General features: G+C 39.2%; 1 protein-coding gene across 1 annotated transcript; it reads left to right on the forward strand.

Moving 5' to 3' along the window:
* The first annotated feature begins 6,296 nt into the window (after positions 1-6,296).
* Positions 6,297-14,968, forward strand: LOC116273132 (NADH-ubiquinone oxidoreductase chain 6-like). The gene is given in 1 exon segment (XM_031662085.1): positions 6,297-14,968. A coding segment is annotated over 1 exon segment (750 nt). The 5' UTR covers positions 6,297-7,577; the 3' UTR covers positions 8,328-14,968.
* Positions 14,969-15,799: the final 831 nt, after the last annotated feature.

Consider the following 15,799-nt stretch of genomic DNA (forward strand, 5'->3'; position numbering starts at 1 on the left):
ATGTGATGCCTCCAGTTTTGTTTTTTTGCTTAGGATATATTTACTTATTTTGGGTCTTTTGTGGTTCCATATGAAATAAAGGAATTTTTCTTCCATTTTCATGCAAAATGTCATTGGTATTTTAATGGGGATTGCATTAAATCTAAAGATTGCTTTGGGTAGTATGGACATTTTAACAACATTTATTCTTCAAATCTAGGAACCTGCACTATCTTTCTAATTTTTTGGTATCTTCTTCAATTTCTTTCATCAGTGTTTTATAGTTTTCATTATACATATCTTTCACTTTTTTGGCTAATTCCTAGGTACTTAATTTTATTTTGGCTATTGTACATGGGATTACTTTTTAAATTTCTTTTTCAGATTGTTCATGGTTGGCATATGGAAATATGAGTGATTTTTGTATGCTGATTTCATATCCTTCAGCTTTACTGAATTTATTGACCAGTTATAACAGTTTTTTTTTGTGGGGTCTTTAGGTTTTTTCAAATATAAAATCATATCATCTGCCAACAAGGATAATTTGACTTCTTTTATTTTCCAATTTGGATTATCTTTATAGTACTGTGTTGCATAACAGTGGTGAAAATGGGCATCTTTGTTGCGTTCCAGATCTCAGATAAAACGTTTTCAGCTTTTTCCCATTCAGTATAATACTAGCTGTGGGTCTATCATCTCTAGCCTTTACTATGTTAAAGTATGTTCTTTCTATACTAGGTTTTTTAGCATTTTTAGCTTGAATGGATGTTCAATTTTATCAAATGCTTTTTCAGCATTAATTGAAATGATCATACGATTATTGTTCTTCATTCTATTGATATGACGTATGACTTTTAAATTATGTAATCAATAAATAATCACAATCAATACAACATAAATAATAAACAAACCAATAATAAATTTAAAAGATAATAAAACATAATTATAAATTAAATAAATAGATAATAAATAAAATGCAACAAATAATATTTATTTATATTAATATATTTATTTCATATTTATTTATAATATTTATATAAATAAATAATAAAAATAAAAATATCATATATTTATTGATTATGTTGAAACTTTCTTGCATCCAAGGGAAAAGTCCCACTTGGTCATGATGCATGATCTTGTAAATGTATTATTTAATTTGGTTTGCTAACATTTTGTTGAGAATTTTTGTATCAATATTCATTGGGGATATTAGCCTGTAGTTTTCTTTTGGTGATGTGTCTTTGTCTGCTTTTGGCATCAGAGCAATAATGGCCTCATGGAATGACTTTGGAAGGATTCCCTCCTCCTCTGCTTTTTAGAATAGTTTGAGTAGAATTTGTATTAGGTCTTCTTAAAATGTTTGATAGAATTCAGCAGTGAAGGCACTGGGTCCTGGGTTTTTCTTTACTAAAACACTTTTATTCTGATTTCATTATTATTAATTGTTATTTTTCTGCTTACATTTTGGATTGCTTCCTGGTTCAATCTTGGTAGGTTGTATGTGTTTAGGAATTTGTCCATTTCTTCTAAGTTTTCTAATTTTTTGGCATATATTTGCTCATAGTAGCCACTAATAATCCTTTGAATTACTATGGTATCTGTTCTAAAAATCTCCATTTTCATCTGTCATTTTATTTATTTTGATCTTCTCTCTCTCTCTTTTTTTTTTTCTTATTTAGTGTGGCTAAAGGTTTGTCTGTTTTATTTAACTTTTCAAGAAAAACCCAATTTTTGTTTCATTTATCTTTTGTATTGTTCTTTTCACTTCAATTTCATTTACTTCTGTTCTAATAGTTTAATTCTTTTCTTTTACTAATTTTGGACTTGGTTTGCTCTTGCTTTTCCAGTTTTTTTTTTAAGATTCATTATTACATTGTTTATTCAAAGTTTGTCTTCTTTTTTGATATAGGCGCTTATAGCTGTAAACTTCCCTCTTAGTATTGCTTTTGCCATATCCCATAGGTTTTCATACGTTGTGTTTCTATTGTCATTTGTTTCAAGAAATTTTTCAATTTCTTTCTTAATTTCTTCATTGACACACTGATAATTCAGGAGTATATTGTTTCATTTATATGTATTTTTTTGGTTTCCAAAATTCATCTTCTTAGTTTTTCCATCATGGACATACAAAATGATTGATATTATTTTAATTTTTTCAATGTTTAACAACTTTATTTGTGACCTGATACCTGGTTCATCCTTGAGAATGATCCATGTGCTGAGGAAAACAATGTGTATTCTCTAGCTGTTGGATAAATATTCTGTAAATATCCATTAAATCATTTTGGCTTGTAGTGCAGATTAAATCAAATGTTTCTTTGTTGATTTTCTGTCTTGAAGATCTTTCCCTTGCTGAAAGTGGGGTGTTGAAGTCCCCAGCTATTATTGTATTGGAGCCTATCCCTCTCTTTAGCTCTATGGATAATTGTTTTATATATTTGGGTGGTTCAGTGTTGAGTGTATATATATTAAAATTGTTATGTGCTGTTTCCGAATTGACCCCTTTATCATTATATAGTGACCTTCTTTGTCTCTTTTTATGGTTTTCATCTTTAAATTTATTTGGTCTGATATAAGTATAGCAATTCCAACTCTTTTTTGGTTTCCATTGGCATGGAATATCTTTTTTCATCTGTATTAGTCAGGATTCTCTAGAGGGACAGAACTAATAGGAGATACGTGTGTGTATGTATGTATATGTGAGTTTATTAAAGAATATTAAGTCACACCATTAGAAAGGTCCACAATAGGCCATCTGCATGCTGAGAAGCAAGGAAGCCAGTCTGAGTCCCAAAGCTGAGGAACTTGGATTCCTATGTTCACGGGCAGAAAGCATCCAGCACAAGAGAAAAGATGTAGGCTGGGAAGCTAAGCCAGTCTAGTCTTTTCACATTTTTCTGCCTGCTTTACATTCTGCCTATGCTGGGAGCTGATTAGATGGTGGCCACCCAGATTAAAGGTGAGTCTGCCTTTCCCAGGCCACTGACTCAAATGTTAATCTCCTTTGGCAGGACTCTCACAGACACACCCAGGATCAGTATTTTGCATCCTTCAATCCAATCAAGTTGACACTCTGTATTAACCATCATAAGTTCACCCCTTGTCAATTTGAACACATACACATCTCCTGAGATCACACACTGTTTTCAAAAAAAAAAAAAAGTAAAGTCATAATTACACCTAACATAATATAATTATCCTTCATACAACCAGAAATGCTTTAATCCCCAAACCAAATGCTATTACATAAAGTTAACAATACTTAAATGCTGACATGAAGTCAAGAAATCTTATGTCACTTGATAAAGGAAAAGGAAATAAAATGAATATATTTTCTTAGTATAGGTATGTACATGCACAAATATGTTTTTAACAAAATAAAGAGGAATTACTCATGACTATTGCAGTTCTCATTTCTGCAACTAGTCACGTGGTCATAGCTGGCGTTAATGACTACCTTCTTTTACCACTCATTCTGAATTCCCTTTGCCTTCGGCAAACCCCTCAGCAGGTCATAATTTTTTTCCTAGTGGATTGACCCAAACTTTCATTCCTGAGTGGTCTGAGCCACTTGCAGTCCTGCCAGGATTGGGCTGTCATAGTTTCCCATTGACTTTAATCATAGGGCATGGTAATGCTAAGAGATGCCTAATGGATCTGTATTCCATCCATACTCTTTCTTACCTTGGTTGTGGAGTACTAGACTGATTATATATTAATAGTTTGGGCCAATTAGCCCAGCCAACACTGTAACTCGCTTCTTAGCCATTGACTTAAAGGTAGGAGGAGCCCAAATTGTCCAGATGGCAATCTTAACTTCCAGTTTAATTGAATTGTTGTTGTGTCTCATGGTGGCAGCATTCCTCCCTCTGGAACTAAGACCTCTAAGCCAGTAGAATGTAATGTCGCAGGAACAAGAGGCAAAAATTTTGCTAGTGGATCATTAGGGGTGATGGTGAATGATGACATGTCCACTTTCACCCCTTGATTCCTGGACCCATGAATCCCAGCTATAGGAGAAACAATACCATATATTGGATGCTGATTCAGAGCATACATGGCTTTCTGGAGAACTTTGCCTCAGCTCTGCAAAGTATTGTCACCTAGTTGGCATTGTAATTGTGAATTCAAAAGGCCATTCCACCATTCTATCAATCCAGCTCCTTCAGGATAATAAGGAACATACTAAGTCCAGTGAATTCCATGAGCATAAGCCCACTGCCACACTTTTTAAGCCATAAAGTGAGTGCCTTGGTCAAAAGCAATGCTGTGCGGAATACCGTAACAGTGGATAAGGCTTTCCGTGAGTCCATAGATGGTAGTCTTGGCAGAAGCATTGTGTGCAGGATAGGCAAGCCCATATCTAGAGTAAGTGTCCATTCCAATGAGGACAAACCTCTGCCCTTTCCACGATGGAAGAGGTCCAATATAATCAACCTGCCACAAAGTAGCTGGCTGACCACCCCAAAGAATGGTCATATCGAGGGATCAGTGTTGATCTCTGCTGCTGGTAAATTGACCACTCAGCAATGGCTGTAGCCAGGTCAGCCTAGGTGAATGGAAGTCCATGTTGCTGAACCCATACATGACCTCCATCCCTACCACCATGACTATTTTGTTCATGGGCCCATTGCGTGATAACAGCAGGTGGCTGGGGAAAAAGGCTGAGTGGTGTCCACAGAATGGGTCATCCTATCCACTTGATTATTAAAATCCTCCTCTACTGAGGTCACCTGTTGGTGAGTACTCATATGGGATACAAATATTTTCACAGTTTTTGACTACTCAGAGAAGTCCAGCCACATGCCTCTTCGTCAAGTTTCTTTGTCACTAATTTTCCAATCATGTTTCTTCCAGCCAAAGAAGAACCATCCAGCCAAACCATTGGCTACAGTTCATGAATCAGTATATAATCACATTTCTGGCCATTTTTCCTTCCATGCAAAGGCCACGATCAGGTGCACTGCTTGAAGTCCTGCCCACTGGGAAGATTTCCCTTTACTGCTGTCCTTCAGAGTTATCCTAGAAAAGATCTGTAGTGCTGCAGTTCTCCACTTCCAGGTGGTGCCAATGTATTGTGCAGACCATCTGTGAACCAGGCCCTAGTCTTCTCTTCTTGTCAACAGATCATAGGGAACTCCCCATGAGACCATCAGTGCAGTCTGTGGGAGGGAAGGCAGGGTGGTAGGAGTGGAGACCATGGGCATTTGAGCCACTTTCTCATGTAACTTACTTGTGCCTTCAGGACCTGCTCAAGCCTAATCATGTAGACAGCCTTCCATTTGATGTTGGAATGCTGATGTCCATGACTCACTTTATGGATAGACGGGTCAGAAAGCACCCAGTTCATGATAGGCAGTTTGGGTCGCATGGTTGATGACCCATAGTCAAACATTCAGTTTCCACCAAAGCCCAGTAACAGGCCAAAAACTGTCTCTCAAAAAGAGAGTAGTTATCTGCAGAAAATGGCAGGGACTTGCTCCAAAATTCTAAAGGCCTCCACTGTGATTCATCTATGAGAGCTTGCCAAAGGTTCCAAACAGCATTCCTATCTGCCACTGACACCTCAAGCACCATTGGATTTGCTGGGTCATAGGGCCCAAGTGGCAGAGTAGCTTGCACAGCAGCCTGGACCTGTTTCAGAGTCGTCTTCTCTTCTGGACCCCGCTCAAAACTAGCAACCTTTAGGGTAACTCGATAAATGGACTGCAGCAACACACCCAAAGGAGGTATGAACGTAGGTGCGATCAATGACTGCATGTACTAGGAATCAAAGACAGGCGCATACAGGACCGGATGTGGTGGGAGTCAGCATTCTGCGATGGGGTTGCGTGCAGACCAGAGATAAAAGATACCAAATGCATGGAGAGCTCCCGTGACTGGTTAATAGGGTGATAGACCCGTGATCCATCGAGATGTCTTATTTAAGGGGAACGTGTGGGCGGTTTTAGTTGTTATGGCCCTGAGGTAAGAACCAGATGCCGGATACAGTTCAAGCATAGCTACCCCCACGAGTTATGGGCCCGGAGCGAGGAGAGTAGCACTCTTGTGCGGGATATTGATTTCACGGAGGATGGTGAGCAAGGGATTCCTAAGTGAAGGGGGGCATCCCTGGTGAGGAGGATTATTTAATAGATATGTGCTATGTCCAATGAACGATTTAATGTACTATGGACGGTTAAGCATGACTTGGTTTGGTTGGTATTCGTGTGGGGGTGGGTTGGGCTTTGGGAGAGCTGCGTTATGTGTTGTTGTTGAGGTATTTGTTAGAGTCCTTGCTTGTAAGCATGCCTTTTAAAGATGTTGGGTAAGTATGTAATAACATGTGTTATGTACAGTTAAGCATATATAGTACTATATATTATGCGTGTTGACTAGCAGTAATGCACGAATTACATAGTAGCATTATAAGTAGATTAATGTTAGAATTACACTATGAAGCTTATACAACATAAGAATACAGAAAGTAGTTTAAGTTAGAATGCCAGCTTTGGGTGTTGGTGGTAGAGTTAGGTACTTTCTTTCTGATTGCCCTAGGAAGGATGTTTCATTTCTGGTTTACAAGGCCAGTGTATTAGTTTATACTACGAGGGCAAGTTCACTTGAGTAAGTTGTTTTCGATTAGGGAGACCAGTGGTATTAGGATTAGGATTGTGATAAAGTATATTACGGATGCTATTTGACCAATAATGATGAAGGGTTGGGTTACTGGTTGGCTTCCAACTCAGGTGAGGGTCAATAGGATTGTAATTAGGAGTCAGAATAGGAATTGACTGAGTGGGCGAAATATTATGCTTTGTTGTTTGGATTTGTGAAGTATAGGGATGATTGCTGGGATGAGAATTGATAGGAAGAGCGCTAATACGCCTCCTAGTTTGTTGGGGACAGATCGTAGGATTGCATATGCGAATAGGAAGTACCATTCTGGCTTAATATGTGGAGGGGTGTTTAGTGGGTCAGCTGGAATGTAGTTATCTGGGTCGTTTAGGAGGTTAGGTGAGAATAGTACTAGTATTGCTAGGATGAAGAGAAAGAGAACTAGACCTAGGATATCTTTGATTGTGTAGTAGAGGTGAAAGGTGATTTTGTCTGAGTCGGAGGAGATTCCACAGGGGTTGTTTGATCCTGTTTCGTGTAGGAATAATAAGTGTACGGTTGTGAGGGCGACGATGATAAAAGGTAGGATAAAGTGTAAGGTAAAAAATCGTGTGAGAGTGGGGTTATCAATGACATATCCACCTCAGACCCATTGAACGAGATTGGTTCCGATATATGGGATTGCTGATAGTAAATTTGTGATTACTGTTGCCCCCCAGAATGATATTTGGCCCCATGGGAGAACGTAGCCCATGAAAGCTGTTGTTATGGTTATGAGAAGGAGCATAACACCAATGTTTCAGGTTTTTAGGAGGAGGTATGAGCCATAGTAGAGACCTCGACCTATGTGTAGGAAAAGACAAATAAAGAGCATAGAGGCACCATTAGCATGGAGGTAGCGGGTGGTTCAGCCGTAGTTTACATCTCGGGTGATATGGGTGATTGAGGAGAAAGCAGAGGAGGTGTCTGGTGAATAGTGTATTGCTAAGAATAGGCCTGTGATGATTTGTAGAATTAGGCAGGCTGCAAGAAGTGAGCCGAAGTTTCATCATATGGAAAGGTTAGATGGAGTGGGTAGGTCAACGAGGGAACGATTAATTATTTTTATGATTGGGTTGGATTTACGTATTGCAATCATTAGTGCTTTTATAGTTGAAGTACAACGATGGTTTTTCGTATCATTGGTTATGGTTGGAGTCCATATGGAAGCAATGACGTATATTTTATTTACATTAAGTGTATTGTTAGTTATGGGGTTTGTGGGTTTTTCTTCTAAGCCTTCTCCTATTTACGGGGGCTTAGCGTTGATTGTTAGTGGTGTGGTTGGTTGTGTTTTCATTCTAAATTGCGGGGGAGCTTACATGGGCTTAATAATGTTTTTGGTTTATCTAGGGGGTATGATAGTTGTTTTTGGTTATACCACAGCAGTGGCTATTGAAGAATATCCTGAGACATGGGGTTCAGGATTTGAGGTCCTAGGGGGTCTTTTAGTAGGATTGATGATGGAGGTGGCGTTAGTTTTATGGGTCTTAAATTTAGATGAAGTGGTCGTGGTAGTGATTAGTTTTAGCGATAAGGGTGATTGGGTAATTTTTGAGGGAGAGGGATAGGGGTTAATTCGAGGTGACTGTATTGGTGCGGGTGCCTTGTATGATTATGGGCGTTGGTTAGTGGTGGTTGCCGGTTGAACGCTGTTTGTTAGTGTATACATTGTAATTGAAATTGTTCGGGGCAATAGATTATACTATTAGAAGTAGAGCTAGGGTAAGGGGGATAAGGAAGGAGAGGGAGTAGAGTTTGATTTTGCCTTTTTGAGTTGTTACAGTTATGGAAGCAGTGGTATGTGTTTGTGAGATTATTTTGGGTATGGATTTTTCTAGCCATGTTGAGTCTAATAAGAGGAGGGCTAAGTTTTGACTTCTAAGTAGGTTTTGCTAGGGGATCATACGGTGAACTGTGGTGGGGAAGTATCCTAGTATGTTGGAGAATTTAAATATTTGTGATGGGTTTTTTACTTTTAGTTTGTTTGTTATAAGGGTAAGGTCCAGGGCTGTTAGAAAACCTAGGGCAGTTGCGTATAGGGCTGAGAGTTTGAGATAGAAGGGTATTGTTGGCTGGGGGAGTGAGGTAGGGGGGATATTACTGGTGATAGGGAATCCCGTGATTCTACTGCCTATTGTGAGGCGTTTAATTGGGTTTAGTAGGGTAGGGTTATTTTCATTAATATTTGTTAGAGTTGGGAAGCGGGGTTGTCCCGTTAGGGTGAGGAGAATAGTTCGAGTACTGTAGGCACTTGTTAGGGAGGTAGCAATGAGAGTAGTAAATAGGGCTCAGGCGTTGGTATATGACGTATTTGTGGCTTCGATAATGAGATCTTTGGAGTAGAAGCCTGTGAGGAAAGGTATTCCTGTGAGTGCTAGGTTGCCAATAACTAGGGAAGTTGAGGTGAGGGGTAGTGTTTTAAACAGACCTCCTATTTTTCGAATGTCTTGTTCGTTGTTTAGGTTATGAATAATGGATCCGGAGCACATAAAAAGTATAGCTTTGAAGAAGGCATGGGTGCAGATGTGTAGGAATGCTAGGTATGGTTGGTTGATGCCAATGGTAACTATTATCAGACCTAGTTGGCTTGAGGTAGAGAAGGCTACAATCTTTTTAATGTCGTTTTGCGTAAGGGCGCAGATGGCTGTAAATAGGGTAGTAATAGCCCCCAGGCATAGTGTAAGATTTTGAATTAATGTATTGTTTTCTATTAAAGGGTGGAAACGGATGAGTAGGAATACTCCGGCAACAACTATGGTGCTGGAGTGAAGTAGAGCTGAGACTGGAGTTGGGCCTTCTATGGCAGAGGGTAGTCAGGGGTGAAGGCCAAATTGAGCTGATTTTCCTGCCGCTGCCAGGAGAAGACCTGCTAATGGGAGGAGGTTTAGGTTGGAATTTAGGGCTAGTATTTGTTGAAAGTCTCATGAGTTGCAATGTAGGAGAAATCATGTTATAGCTAGGATAAGACCGATATCACCAATGCGGTTATATAGGATTGCTTGGATAGCTGCTGTATTGGCATCCGTTCGAGCGTGTCATCAGCTAATTAGGAGGAAGGATATAATTCCTACGCCTTCCCAACCGATGAAGAGTTGGAAAAGGTTGTTAGCAGTAACTAGAATTAGTATGGCAGCGAGGAAGATAAGGAGGTATTTGAAGAATTGGTTGATGTTTGGGTCTGAGCTTATGTACCATAGTGAGAATTCTATAATAGACCAGGTGATAAATAGTGCGATTGGAATGAATATTATGGAGAAGTAATCTAATTTAAAGCTTAATGTTAGACTCAATGTTTGGGTTATTACTCAATGTCAACTCCAAATGGTTGTTTCTTGATTTGAGAAGATGTATAAAGTTGTTGAAGAGATGCTAGTAATAAAAGCATATATTACGGTTGTTTTTACATAATTTGGGTATGGGCGTTTTTTGTTAGGGTTAATGAGGGTGGCAAAAATTGGAAGAATTAGAGAGATGAGGGTTGTTATTATAATAGGAGTGTACATGGTTATTACTTTTATTTGGAGTTGCACCAATGTTTTTGGCTCCTAAGGCCAATGGATAGCTGTTATCCTTTAAAAGTTGAGAAAACCGTAATTTTAAGTACGGAGACATGGATTAGCAGTCCTTGCGAGTTTTCTCGGTAAATAAGAAGTAGTAAGCTTCTATAGTTAGATTCACAATCTAATGTTTTAATTAAACTATATTTACAGGAAGTAAATCCTAGAATGATGTTGGGGTTGAGGGATAGAAGAATAATTGGGGCAAGGTGTATAAATATTAATATGTTTTCTCGTGTGAAAGGAGGTTTTATGTTGATTATGTGGTGTGTAAGCGTTCCTTGTTGTATTGTGATGAATATATGGAGAGAGTAGAGGGCTGTGATTAGTATGTTAAGTCCTGTTAATATAATGGTAATATGGGATCAGGAAAATGAGGTTACGATTACAAAGAGCTCGCCTAGTAGATTGATAGTGGGAGGTAGGGCAAGATTAGTAAGGTTTGCTGTGAATCATCAGAAGGCTATTAGTGGGAGTAGGGTTTGGAGTCCTCGGGGATAGTAGCATGATACGGCTGTGGGTACGTTCGTAGTTTGAGTTAGCCAGGCAGAAATATATGGAGGAAGTGAGTCCGTGGGCAATTGTAAGGATAGTTGCGCCAGAGAAGCTTCAGGGGGTTTGGATAAGGGAGGCTACAATTACTAGAGCTATGTGACTTACGGAAGAGTATGCGATGAGTGATTTTAGATCTGTTTGTCGGAGACATGTTGAGCTTGTTATGATTATGCCTCATAGGGATAATATAAGGAATGGGTAGGCTATATATTCTGTTAGGGGGTTGAGAATAGAAGTAAGTCATATTATGCCGTAGCCACCTAGTTTTAGAAGTATTGCGGCAAGAACTATTGATCCTGCAATAGGGGCCTCGACATGGGTTTTAGGAAGCCATAGGTGTAGACCATATAGGGGTATTTTTGTCATAAAAGCCATTATGCATGCTAGTCAGGTAAAGTTATGAGATCATATAGTTGTTAGTTTTTGGTCTGTGAGTGTTAGCAATATAATATTTAATGAGCCTGTGTTGTTGTAGGTGTAGTTTAGTATAATGAGTAGGGGTAGAGAGCCGGTTAGCGTGTAGAATAGAAAATATGCGCTTGCGTTGAGACGTTCTGCTTGGTTGCCTCCTTTGGTGATGATAATTAGGGTGGGAATGAGGGTGGTTTCAAATAGAATGTAGAATATAATTAGTTCTGTAGCCATGAATGTTAGAATTAAAGTGATTTGTAGGAAGATTATTATGGAAAGGTAAAGTTTCTTTTGTGAGGGAGTTTCGTTGCATAGATGATATTGGCTCGCTGTAATCATAAGAGGTAGGAGTCAGGCAGTTAGCGTTAGGAGGGGTGTTGTTAGTGGGTCAGAGGATAAGTAGGTTGAGTGATTAAGGAGGTTGCTGTTGATTTGGTTGAAGAATAATAAGGGAGTGAGGCTAATAGCTAGACTGTATGTAGTCAAGTTGATTCAGATTATATTGTTTTTGGAAAGCCATGTTGTAGGTAGTAGTATGGCTGTGGGAATAACTATTTTTAGCATTGAAGCAGGCTTAGGTTATAAATATAGTCTAGTCCATATGTATTGGAGATTGAGATTAGTAAGGCAAGACCTACTGCTGCTTCGCAAGTGGCAAATACTAGCAGGATGATGGGTATTATGTTGATTAGAGGGAAATGTGTGCTCGAGGCAATAAGGGCAGCTATAATAAAGAGTGATATTATTATTCCCTCTAGACAGAGGAGAGAAGCTACCAGGTGTGAGCGATAGGTTAATATGCCTAGAAGTGAAATAGTAAATGCTAATATAATATTTATATAGGTGGGAGTCATTTGGTTAGTATGGTTATCACAATCTAATGAGTCGAAATCATTTGTTTTATTTAAACTACTAACCAATTCGGCTCAGTCTAGCCCCTTTTGAGTTCATTCGTAGGCTAAACTGAGAATTAGGATAATGATAAAGGCGATGGTTGATTTGATTATTATTGGAAGGTTTGTTGTTTGAGTAGCTCATGGTAGGGATAGTAGTAGGGCGATTTCTAGGTCAAATAGTAGGAAAGTAATGGCTACTAGGAAAAACTTTATTGAGAATGGGATGCGAGCAGGACTTAGGGGATCAAATCCGCATTCGTAGGGGTCAGTTTTTTCTGTATAGGAGTTGAGTTGGGGTAATCAGAATATGATAATTATTAGCAGCAAGGTTAAGAGGGTGTTGGTTGTTAAGGCTAGTACTAGGTTAATTACTCTTTTTTGAATGTTGTCAAAACTAATTGATTGGAAGTCAATTGTACTGGTTATACTAAAAGAGTAGGATCCTCATCAATAGATAGAAATATAGAGGAATAGTCAGACGACATCTACGAAGTGCCAATACCAAGCGGCGGCCTCGAAGCCGAAATGATGGTTTGATGTGAAGTGATATAGTAGTTGGCGAATGAAGCAAATGAAAAGAAATGTGGATCCAATAATAACGTGAAGTCCGTGGAAGCCTGTGGCAACGAAAAATGTTGAGCTGTAAATACCGTCAGAGATAGTGAAGGGTGCTTCAAAGTACTCTGAGATTTGTAGTAGGGTAAAGTAGGTGCCTAATAGGATTGTGATAGACAGAGCTTGGATTGTTTGTTTTCGATTACTGTTTATGAGGCTATGATGGGCTCAGGTGATCGTAACCCCAGATGCGAGTAGTACTGAGGTGTTTAGGAGGGGTACTTCTAGGGGATTTAAAGGGGTAATGCCTGTTGGTGGTCAATGACCTCCCAAGCAGGGTGTTGGGGCGAGACTTGAGTGGTAAAATGCTCAGAAGAAGCCTATAAAGAAAAATACTTCTGAGATGATGAATAATGTTATTCCATATCGAAGGCTTTTTTGGACGGGTGTTGTGTGGTGGCCTTGATATGTGCTCTCTCGTACAATGTCACGTCATCATTGATATAAGGTTAGGATATTGGTTGGTAGGCCTAGTATCAGTAGAGTAGTAGAGTAGAAGTGGAATCATATAATTAAGCCGGATGTTATCAGGAAAGCTGATAGAGCTCCTGTTAGTGGCCAGGGACTGGGTTTGACTATGTGGTAGGCATGGGATTGGTGGGTCATTAGGTGTTGTTATGCAGGTAGAGGCTGACTAAGAGTGTGAAGACATAAGCTTGGATCAGGGCTACTGCAGCTTCTAGAATAGTTAGTAACACTAGGAGTATGGAGGTTAGTAGGGTTACGGAGAAGCTGATAATTGATAGTGCTAGTACAGCTTTTCCAACCAGGTGTATTAGTAGGTGACCAGCTGTGATGTTTGCGGTTAGTCGTATGGCTAGGGCTATTGGTTGAATAAGTAGACTGATAGTTTCAATTATTACCAGTATAGGGATGAGTGGCGTGGGTGTACCTTGTGGTAAAAGATGAGCTAGGGAATTTTTGGTTTTAAAGCGAAGTCCTATGATTACTGTACTCGCTCATAGGGGAATTGCTATGGCTAGGTTTATGGAAAGTTGGGTGGTTGGTGTAAATGAGTAAGGTAGAAGCCCCAAAAGGTTGGTTATGGTGATAAAGGTAATTAGAGATATTAGTATTAAGGATCAGGTTTGTCCTTTAGCATTGTGAATTACTATTATTTGTTTTAGGACGAGTCGAGATAGGCTTTGTTGAATGGTAATTAGTCGATTGTTAATGAGGTATTTAGAGGTTAGGATTAGTAGGGTGGGGAATAGGATGATGGGAATTGTGGAGGGTTGGTTTAAGATTGTTGGAGTTGAGAATGGGGTAAGCAGGTTTGGTTGTCAGTGATTATTGTGGGTCTGTAGATTGGAGTTTTTTGTAAGAGGGGGTTGATAATAATTTGTATTTAGTAGTTTTAATTGTATGATAAGATATAGTGTAGGGAGCATCGTCATAATAGTAGTAAATCATGTCGATGTATCTAGTTGGGGCATTTCACTGCAGAGGGTATATCCCCCAGTCTTTAACTTAAAAGGTTAATGCTAGGATAGCTGTACAGTGGACCTGTAAAGTATTTTGAGAATTTGCGAGGTGGGAGTGTTGAGGAGAAAGAAGGGGGAATAGAGTTGTTTATAGGGTGAATACAGGTCCTATTTCAAAGATTTTTAGTGGGATTAGTTCTGCGACGATTGGTATGAAGCTATGGTTTGCGCCACAGATTTCTGAGCATTGTCCATAATAGACGCCTGGTCGTGTGGCCGTGAATATAGTTTGGTTTAAGCGTCCAGGTACTGCATCTGTTTTTAGGCCTAGTGTAGGGATAGTTCATGAGTGCAAGACATCTTGAGATGTGATTATTATAGGCACGGGAGCTTCAATTGGGAGGACTACTCGATTGTCGACTTCTAGAAGCCGAAGGTCTCCTGGGTTTAAGAATAGTGGGGGTAATATGTAGGAATTAAAGATTATGCCTCCATAGTCTGTATACTCATAGGTTCAGTATCATTGGTGTCCAATTGATTTGATAGTGAAGGATGGGTCGTTGATTTCGTCCGTTAAGTATAGGATGCGCAGGGATGGAAGGGCAATCAGGACTAAGATAATTGCGGGTAAGATGGTTCAGATAGTTTCTATTTCTTGAGCGTCTGTGATATTAGTATTGGTTAGTTTTGTTGTAAGTGTCGAGAGCAAGGCATATAATACTAGGAAGCTGATTAAAGATATAGCTATAAAAGCATGGTCATGAAAAGTGATTAGTTCCTCCATAACAGGAGATGTGGCATCTTGTAGGCCTAGTTGAACTGGGTGAGCCATGTAAGATATATAGGGTTTGACCTATAATTTAGCTTTGACAAAGCTATGAAATAGTTTTTCTAATATCTTGTTGAAAAAGTTATAGGGGCTATAAGATTGGCTTGAAACCAGTCCTAGGGGGTTCGACTCTCTCCTTTTTCGTTTAGTTTAATATAGGTTGGTTCTTCAAATGTATGGTAGGGTGGAGGGCAGCCATTTAGTCATTCTAGACTAGTGAAGGGTTGTTCGATTAGTAGTACTTTACGTTTTGAGGCAAAAGCTTCTCAGATCATGTAGATTATTAAGATTACTGCTACTAGTGAGATGAAGGAACCCATAGATGATAGAATATTTCATGTAGTGTAGGCATCGGGATAATCAGAGTAGCGTCGGGGTATTCCGGACAAGCCGAGGAAGTGTTGTGGAAAGAAGGTTAAATTTACGCCCACGAATATAATGATAAAGTGGGCTTTAGCGCAGGTTTGGTCTAATGTATAGCCTGAAAATAAGGGAAATCAATGCATAAGGCCTCCTATAATGGCAAATACAGCTCCCATTGATAAAACATAGTGAAAGTGAGCGACAACGTAGTATGTGTCGTGTAGTACAATATCTAGGGATGAGTTTGCCAAGATAATGCCAGTTAAACCCCCCACGGTAAATAGAAAGATAAAGCCTAGGGCTCAAAGTATTGCCGGAGATCAGTTAATGTTGCCTCCGTGAAGTGTAGCAAGCCAGCTAAAAACCTTCAGGCCGGTCGGGATTGCAATGATTATAGTGGCGGAAGTGAAATAGGCTCGCGTATCTACATCTATGCCAACTGTAAATATGTGATGAGCTCATACAATGAAACCTAAAAACCCAATTGATATTATGGCTCAAACTATACCTATATATCCAAACGGTTCGTTT

Source organism: Papio anubis, unplaced genomic scaffold (genome assembly GCF_008728515.1).
Source record: "Papio anubis isolate 15944 unplaced genomic scaffold, Panubis1.0 scaffold382, whole genome shotgun sequence".
Classification (NCBI taxonomy): Eukaryota; Metazoa; Chordata; class Mammalia; order Primates; family Cercopithecidae; genus Papio; species Papio anubis.